We start from the raw sequence: 8,825 nt of genomic DNA, 5'->3' as shown, positions 1-8,825 counted from the left end.
CTACAAAGTGAGTTCCAGGACAGCCAAGGCTATACAGAGAAACCCTGTCTCGAAAAAAAAAAAAAAAAAAAAAAAAAAGACTAGTGACAAATTTAAGAGATCATTTTACTGAGTAAAAATGAGCACACATTATGAACATGAGGCCCAGGGCGTGTTAACAGAGGCAAATTAAGCTTGGGAAGGAGATGTAGACAAATATAAAACAGCTGAAAATAAATCTAGGCAACATAATTTTAAAAATTATTTTTATTTTGTATGTGTACATGCCTAAATGTATCTATGTGTATGATGTGCATGAAAGAGGCCAAAGAAGTTGGAAGACGTGTTGAATTCTCTGGGTCTGATTTGTGAGCTGCCATGTGTGGGCTGGGAACCAAACCCAGGTCTTCTTCAGAAACAATAAACTTTCTTTTTTTGTTTTTTAATGGCATATGTTCATGTACACACACATACACACACACACACACACACACACACACATGCACACACTGCTCTGGTAGTCTTTATTTTTTCAGATTTATTTATTTTATGTATGTAAGTACATTTTGCTCTCTTCAGACACACCAGAAGAGGGGATCGAATTCCATTACAGCCACCATGGGGTTGCTGGGATTTGAACTCAGGACCTCTAGAAGAGCAGTCAGTGTTCTTAACTGTTCAGCCATCTCTCCAGACCCGGAAACAATAAACATTCTTAACTGATGAGTCATCTTTCCAGTCCCTACCCAACAAATTTTGCGTAGGCAGATAAAGAAGTCTATGCCTACCAGGCAAGGGCAGAGAGATCTTTGTGAGTACATGTGAGTTATTTACATGTGAGAGATATGTAGGCTAATCTGGTCTATTTATTGAGTATGAGCCAGCTATACAAAGTGAGACCCTGACACACACACAGGTACACACAGAAGATAATGAGTGTGTGTCTATGTCCTACAAGAGAAGTCAAATACTATTTGTATTTATAAAAACAAGAATATATTATTATTTTAGCATTGTCTTAACTCCCCCTTCCTCCTTTTCCTATGTTGTGTTCAGAGACAGGGCCTTCTTTGTAGCCAAGACTCAAATTCATTCTGTAATTAAGGCTGGTCTTAAACTCACGGCAAGCTTCTACCTACCCTTCCCCTGTCAGGGGAATATAGGAATGTGCCTGCCCAGCAATTACAAAGCTTAAGTTTCTAAGGTTACCATTAAAATGTTAATTTCACATTAGATGTACAGTATTGTACACTGTGTATCTTTTTTTTCTTTTGTGTTTTTGAGACAGGGCGTCTCTGTCTCTGTGTCCTGGCTGTCCTGGAACTTGTTTTGTAGACCAGGCTGGCCTCGAATTCACAGAAATCAACTGTCTCTGCCTGAAGGCATGCATCACCCAACCTACTTTTCTATCTTTTCTTTCTTCTTTTTTTTTTTTTTAGACAGGGATTTACTCTGTAGTCCAGACAGGCTTCGACTTTAGGGTGCATCCCTCTGGCTCAGACTCCTTAGTTCTAAGATCACAGCTGTGAGCCAGTGTACCAAGCTCTCTGTTGTACAACTCTTTTTTGTTGTTGTTGTTGTTGTTGCTTTTTGAGACAGGGTTTCTCTGTGTAGCCCTGGCTGTCCTGGAACTCGCTCTGTAGACCAGGCTGGCCTCGAACTCCGAAATCCACCTTTCTCTGCCTCCAGAGTACTGGGATTAAAGGCGTGCGCCACCACGCCTGGCTGTTGTACAACTCTTATATCTTGGATTTAGGGGGCTAGACTCCTCCCTTTCATGGTCCACATCAGATTATCAAGTCCAGTACATTCTCCTTAGATATTTCCCCAAATCTGTCCACTTCTCTTCACCTTTACTGCCAACAGCATCTTATTCTAGACCCCCAAATGGATTCCTTATATTTATTTACATTTTCTTTTGAGATAGGCTCTATGTAGCTCAGGCTGGCCTCTTCTTCCTCTGGTCTGGGGTCATAGACATGTACGAGCACACCAGACTTGGCCTCCCTTTGTTACAGCTCACTCAACTCCTCTCCTTCAATGCTCCTGTACCCACAATGACGCATCAGTGTTTATTTCAGTTGACATGTAACATAATTTCCCCGTGAAGGAAATAGCAGATAGATTAACATTCTATAAGGCTTCCTTCTCATCAAATTCATCTCTGGCGATGCTCGACTTGCACTTTAAGTATCACTCAACTCTCTGCTGCAGCCAGAAGGCTTTTTATTATGTAAATTTAACCCTGTTAGTCTTTTCATAGTCATGGGGCTTCTTCAAGGACTCTTGGAACAAAGCAGAAAACGCTTTAAAATAGAAGACCAAATCTCTGTCATCCTTTGGTCTCATCTAACGTGTCACCTCTTTTGTGAAGTGTCCTTTGACTTTCTGAGGCTAAATTAGGTCTCTCTGAATGTCTTTTCTATGGCACTCAACTGTAATTATGCCATACTCCTCTATTCAATTCTAAAGTCCCCGAGGGTAGGAACTATCTTCATCATTAGCATAATGTCCCACAAATTAGGGACCCTATGTACAGTAGCTACAAGAATGAATAAAGCACTACATTTGCATGAAATAGTTTAAAAACAAACACCAGAAGGATTTTTAAAGTGGCAGCTTTTAGTTAGGGGATGCATGTAGTGATAGTGAGGTAGGAAAAAGAGCCAAGATATTTTCTATATTCTAGGATCACAAGGTATATGGTAGGGTATATAAAATCAGAACTGTTTTCAGTTAAGTTTTCAGTATTTCTTTTCTTCAGGCAGGTGGCAGTTTTGGAAGGAAAGATGAGCATTTACTGCGTGCCTATTATATTCAAGTCGGTCTTCAGGTGCTTTGGAATTTGACTTAACAGAATTAAAGACATGACTGCGTGTTCAACCAAAGAAAAATAAAACCTAGATTGTGTGTGTGTGTGTGAGTGCGTGATTCCGATCAAGAAAGAGTTTCTTTATATTTGCTCTTTGATAAAGATTGCTTAATTAGATTGACTCAGTTACCACGTGTGACTCTTAGAAATGTTTTCCACGTCAATTGCAGTAGTGAAAATTGCCTAATCTTAACTCGAACCCAGCAGGCTTCTAAAGTGATTTGTTGGTTTGAACGGGGAATGAGCTTTCCCTTATGGCGTCATTCATCTCAAGGCATGGTTTAAGATATAAAAAATAAAAGAGTAGAAAATAAAGGTATACTCATCACTTTTTAATGCAAGGCACAATAACTCCGATTTCTTTTTTCAAATTTGGTAAACTTTCCTCGGGAAAGGAGCAAATGTTTCCAAATGTGCGGACCCACACACAAAGGACAAGAGTGATGCTTCCCTTTGCTCTTCGCAGCTGGGCAAAGTGACAAAAGTCAGAGGACCCTGTTCTTCTGACACGATCGAGACTCAAAGGCTGCCCAGGCTCCCGTTCCCGTCACCCCGCTCCCTTGCCCAGGTTTACCTGTGGAAGCTGATGTTAATGTGCTTGTTGTAGGTAGCAGCACAGCCCGCCGCGGCGCAATTGGTCGGCATTTCCCCGGGCCCCTCATTCGGCGCTACCCTACGCCACTTCGGAGGCGCTGCCCGCTACGCTTCTGTCAAAGGCTCGACAAGCGAGGCAGGCGACCCGGGCGCCGCCGGCTCGGTGCGGAGCGCGGGGAGGGGAGAGGGGCGTGCACAGTACCGGGGTGGGAGGAGGGCCCACTCCCCTGTCTCTTTATTAATATGGCGGGCTTAGGCCCGCAGAGCCAACGTGCCGGAGCTCCGGGCGCAGACAGTCGCCTTCACCAACATGGCGACCACACCCGCTCCCCGCCCCCACCCCCGGGGTCCCAAAGAGACTAGGTACCCCGTCTCAGATAGGGACCCCCTAGCAATGAATGAGAAGATGGTAGATGTCTCCCCCGCCGACTAATGACTCTGACACTCAGGTCTGCGGCCGAAGAGCAGGTCCGCAACCCAGACCCTGACCCCTCCTCTCCCGCCCCCTGCCACCTCGGACGGGATGCTAGGGGGACAGTTAAGACGGCAGGGACACAAGGGCGAAGCCCGGAGCGAGAGGAGACTACAAATCCCAGCGAGCACCGCGGCGGGGAGGGGGCGCTTCCTGTCCTCGCAAGACTCGCAGGGTCGCCTTCCGGCGTGCGGCAGGAAATGACGCTGCTCGGGGACCCGGCCTCCATCCACAGAGGCTTTCTCGCGAGGCGGAAGAGCAGCAAGGGGGCGCTAGGAGAGGGAACTGGCGAGCGACGGGCCGGCGAGCGAGAGGGAGAGCGAGAGAGCGAGAGCGAGCGATCTGGGGTGCGGGGAAGTTGGGGAGCAGAACCTGCCGGGCGTCCGAGCACGGGAAAGGCCGCGCCCGCCGGGTCCGTTAGGTCAAGAGGGCCGAGGAGGAAGGGGAAGGCAGGCGGCTGTCGGGCGGTCCCGGGACGGAGAGGGCTTCAGGTCGTGTGGCCGGCGCTGCTCCCCGGATGGCGACCGCCGAGCCTTCGACCCCGGCCTCTAGCGGCCTCTCGCCGAAGGAAGAAGGGGAGCTCGAAGACGGGGAGATCAGCGACGACGACAACAACAGCCGCAGCCGGAGCAGCAGCACCAGCAGCAGCGGCGGCGGCGGGCTGTTACCGTACCCGCGTCGGCGGCCTCCTCCCCCGGCCCGGGGCGGTGGATCCGGGGGCGGCGGCGGTGGTGGCGGCGGCGGCGGCTCCTCGTCCTCCTCGTCGTCCTCCCAGCAGCAGCTGAGGAATTTCTCACGCTCGCGGCACCCGGCCGAGCGGGGCCAGCTCAGGGGACCCAGCAGCTACCGACCCAAAGAACCGTTCCGGACTCACCCGCCCCCGGGGCGGATGCCGTCGGGGTCCCTGTCTGAAAGCAGCCCCCGGCCGTCCTTCTGGGAGCGGAGCCACATCGCCCTGGACCGTTTCCGCTTTCGAGGCAGCCGGCCTTACCGGGGTGGGAGTCGCTGGAGTCGGGGGCGAGGAGTAGGGGAGCGAGGAGGCAAGCCGGGGTGCAGACCTCCTGGAGGAGGAGGAGGATCAGGAGGAGGAGGATCAGGAGGAGCGGGATCCGGATTCGGCAGCAGCCAGAGCTGGCGAGAACCCTCTCCACCCCGCAAGAGCTGTATCCTTAACGTGGCGGTCCGCCCTGGGTGTGTCGCCGGAGCTCCCTTTGGCGTCGTGGCTAGGTCCCGGAGTTTTTTGTTTTTTGTTTTTTAAACTTTTCAGAACCACTCATTTCTCTCCGCTCGTCGGCGGTTGTCACGGACCGCACTCCACCGCTTAGTAGGTTGTTTGACTGGGTGGGTGCCATAACCCTAACCCTAACCCTAACCCTGATTCGGGCCAGCTAGGGAAATGAAATACAGTCTGGGTTTTTAAACTGGGCACCAGCAGCCCAAGTTTCATTAGTATTTGTGGGAGTTACGTTTGTCTGTTTGTTTGCAAGCACTGGGATTTCGTATTTAATAGGAAATAGACTTAGATTATTAAAGAAGTACTCAAACATCTTGAGGAATACAGATACTTATATTACGTCCTGGCATTAGAGTTCGTAAAGTTTTCCTCTGTAATTTTTACTGTTCTTGTGATTTTTTTTTTCTTAAACTTCTAGAGTTATTCATTCCCATTGCTGCCCTTTGTTTTGTGTGTGTGTGTGTTAGTGTGTTAGTGTGCGTGTGCACACGTGCGTGGAGATCCTTTATTTTTACCAGTTTTACAGTTCAGCTCTTTTAAATTCATAAGTAGTTTGGAAAGCTATATGCATTAAGTTCACTTTCCTATGTAGGCTTTTTGGCTTTATAACATTTCGTGTTGCTGACATGTAGGTCAGAGAAAAATAAACTTCCCAGCACTTTAAGCTTAGTGTGTTAGAAAAGGAGAGATGTATAGGGATGGTATGGGCTAGTGGAAAAGAAATGTCCTAATTTTTGTACCCTCTCACCTTATTCTCAGTTATCTTTAACATTACTAAGTTTACTCGGGATTTATGCTAAGAAATTATTTGTCAAAAGCTTTCCTGTTTTATGAGTTTATATGTCCTGACTTCTACTCTTTAAAATAGTTTACTAAGCACTTTCATTTCTGGCTATAATTCCCATGATGTGATGATTGTTTAATATATTTTCTATAAAATGTATGTCTGACACTTAATTGGAAGATACTCAAAATAATTTTTATGGAGAACTTTAGGCCAGCTGTGCTTCTCTGCCAGATGGCATGATGCTACGTGAGCAAGGAAGGCATAAAGGACAGATTTTGGTTCCTGTGTCCTGAAAAAGCTTTTACTTTTATTACCTATCATTGTTTTAGAAGCATCTCAAGATTGTTTTGGAGAAAAGTCACAGGTAACCTTTTAAAAGATGATGAATGTTCTTAATGAAGATTAGAAAACCTTTACCCATGATTATATGCAAACACGAGCCATCCATGGATTTGCTTTCTGAACTAAAAATCAAAGGATGCTTAAATACAAATAGACATGTAAGGTTACCTAGATGAAAAATTGTAAATTGTATTGGACAAACAAATGAAAATAGAGTTTTGTAAAAACCACATACTAAGGACCCTTTGGCAATTCAACTGTGGCAATTCAAAGGTTGTCTCGATTTCCTCTGCTTTAGAAAGTTGTGGTGAGTCAGCAGTGGTGGCGCACACCTTTAAACCCAGCACTCAGGAGGCAGAGGCAGGCGGATTTCTGAGTTCGAGGCCTGCCTGGTCTACAAAGTGAGTCCATGACAGCCAGGGCTATACAGAGAAACCCTGTCTCGAAAGAAAGAAAAAGAAAGAAAGAAAGAAAGAAAGAAAGAAAGAAAGAAAGAAAGAAAGAAAGTTGTGATAATTCCTGTGACCTCCTGCTTTCTTCACCTTTCTTTTGTTCATGTGCTGCTATTAGGGGATTATGCCATATACAAATTTTTATGTACTTATTGCAAAAGGAGTGTAGGTAAATATAGTGTGCAGATGCGATTTTGATTGCTCTGACAGCTTCTCACAAATCAGCTGTCTTGCTGATTGTTTTTTGGATACAGTACTTTAAGAACAAGATGCTTATTGTTCTCATGAAATATCATTAAACCACCCTAGGTGTAGTGATTGGCTTTGTATAATGTGAGCAAATAAAAATAAAAACTTGGGTACAAAGCTTTATCCACTTTTTTTTTTTTTTTTTCTTGACACAGTTTCTCTGTGTAGCCCTGGCTATCCTGGAACTCACTTTGTAGACTAGGCTGACCTCGAACTCAGAAATCCACCTGCCTCTGCCTCAGAAATCCACCTGCCAAGTGCTGGGATTAAAGGCGTGCGCCATCACTGCCTGGCCACATTTTTTTAAAATATCTGTATCATACTTAGCATAATTCATATGTCTACTGTGATTATATAAATGGCTACTTTACAGATATTGCTTAGAAAAGAATGAGTGTAATTCTGACTCACTTAACTGATTTAGAAATGAAACATCCTGAGTATAATTTTTGTCTATTGTTACTATTTTTTAACTTAAATAGGATACATTATTTGCAACTTCAAAGAAAACAGAATAGACAAGAATCTGTTTCAGTTCTTTTTGTTGTTGTTTGGAGACATGGATTCACATTGTAGCTACTTTGGAATTCACTGTGTAGCCCGGCTGGCTCAAAGCTATGGCAATGAACTTGCATCAGCCTCCCATGGATGACTGCCATTTTAAACTTGGAAATCAAATGAGCATTACACAGTTAGCACAGTGTCTTAGATGAGGAAAGTCATCCCATTTCACTTTAAGTTACAGCTAAGGATGAAAAGTGGCTCTTCCTTTAAAACATCAGGTTTAAAAGTCATTTAAAAATCATTCTTTCTGTCTCTGTCCCTTGTCCCTCTCTCTGTGTGCCTCTGTCTCTCTGTCCTCAGTACTGAAGATTCTGTCCAAGGCTTGATTACTAAAACTACACTACTGGTCTTTTACAATTTTGCTTGGAGAAAGAATCTTGTATAATTGCTCCCAATTTTGTCTCAGCCTCTATGGTATTTGGGATCAAAGACATTTAGCACCACACATAATACAAAAGCAGTTTTTAAAAGGTTTACTTTTATTAATTTTAATTACGATTATGTGTATACATTCAGTCACATGAGTGTCCCAGGAAACCAGATCCCCAGGGCTGGAATTACAAGGCAGTCGTCAGCCTGCTGACATGGGTGCTGGGATTTGAACTCAGGTCCTTTGAAAGTGCTATATGTACACACAACAGCTAAGCCATCCTCTCCAGCCCACACAGTTATTATGCGATAGAGGTTTCCTTCTATTACTAGGCAGTAGCATCATCAACTGGTACATAAAAATGAAAGTTAGAAGGAACATCTTGACAAACTTTTTAGAATTAGATTAGGTTTGTTGGCTTTGATCCTAATTATGCTATAGAGGTGGGAAGGTTTTTTTTTTTTTTTAAGATTTATTTATTTATTATATGTAAGTACACTGTAGCTGTCTTCAGACACTCCAGAAAAGGGAGTCAGATCTCATTAAGGATGGTTGTAAGCCACCATGTGGTTGCTGGGATTTGAACTCAGGACCTCCAGAAGAGCAGTCGGGTGCTCTTACCTGCTGAGCCATCTCACCAGCCTGGGAAGGGTTTTTTTTAAATCTAAGACATAGTTAATGACTCTAACTCAAGTGTTTTTACTCATTTTCAATTCTTAGGTTACTTTTTGATAAATCGAATCTATTCCCTTTGAAAATGTCTGCAATGCCTTTACTATGTATTTGGTTTGTATTAGTATAATTCTACCTTTAGATGCCTCAGCTAGAATATTGATAACTTGTGTTTATGCACACAGAATGCTTGAATGGACAGGGAGAATAAATAATTCTGGCTTCATTTAGGAGGTGT

At 44.6% G+C, this 8,825-nt stretch overlaps 2 protein-coding genes across 2 annotated transcripts in view; one reads left to right on the top strand and one right to left on the bottom strand.

Annotated features, from left to right (window-relative positions):
- The window catches only part of Thap2 (THAP domain containing 2), a 12,314-nt gene extending 8,555 nt beyond the window's left edge, over positions 1 to 3,759 (bottom strand). Inside the window, exon 1 of the mRNA XM_021205265.2 lies at positions 3,426 to 3,759. Coding sequence (XP_021060924.1) covers positions 3,426 to 3,496 — 71 coding nt within the window. The 5' untranslated portion in view covers positions 3,497 to 3,759. The remainder of the gene's footprint in view (positions 1 to 3,425) is intronic.
- A 400-nt stretch (positions 3,760 to 4,159) lies between these two features.
- Zfc3h1 (zinc finger C3H1-type containing) overlaps positions 4,160 to 8,825 on the top strand; it is a 49,719-nt gene continuing 45,053 nt past the window's right edge. Inside the window, 1 exon segment of the mRNA XM_021205004.2 lies at positions 4,160 to 5,080. Within this exon segment, the coding sequence (XP_021060663.1) occupies positions 4,435 to 5,080 (646 nt within the window). The 5' untranslated portion in view covers positions 4,160 to 4,434.

This window comes from Mus pahari, chromosome 9 (genome assembly GCF_900095145.1).
Source record: "Mus pahari chromosome 9, PAHARI_EIJ_v1.1, whole genome shotgun sequence".
NCBI lineage: Eukaryota > Metazoa > Chordata > Mammalia > Rodentia > Muridae > Mus > Mus pahari.
The sequence above is the reverse complement of the archived record's forward strand: the minus strand, read 5'-3'. Positions and strand labels throughout refer to the sequence as shown.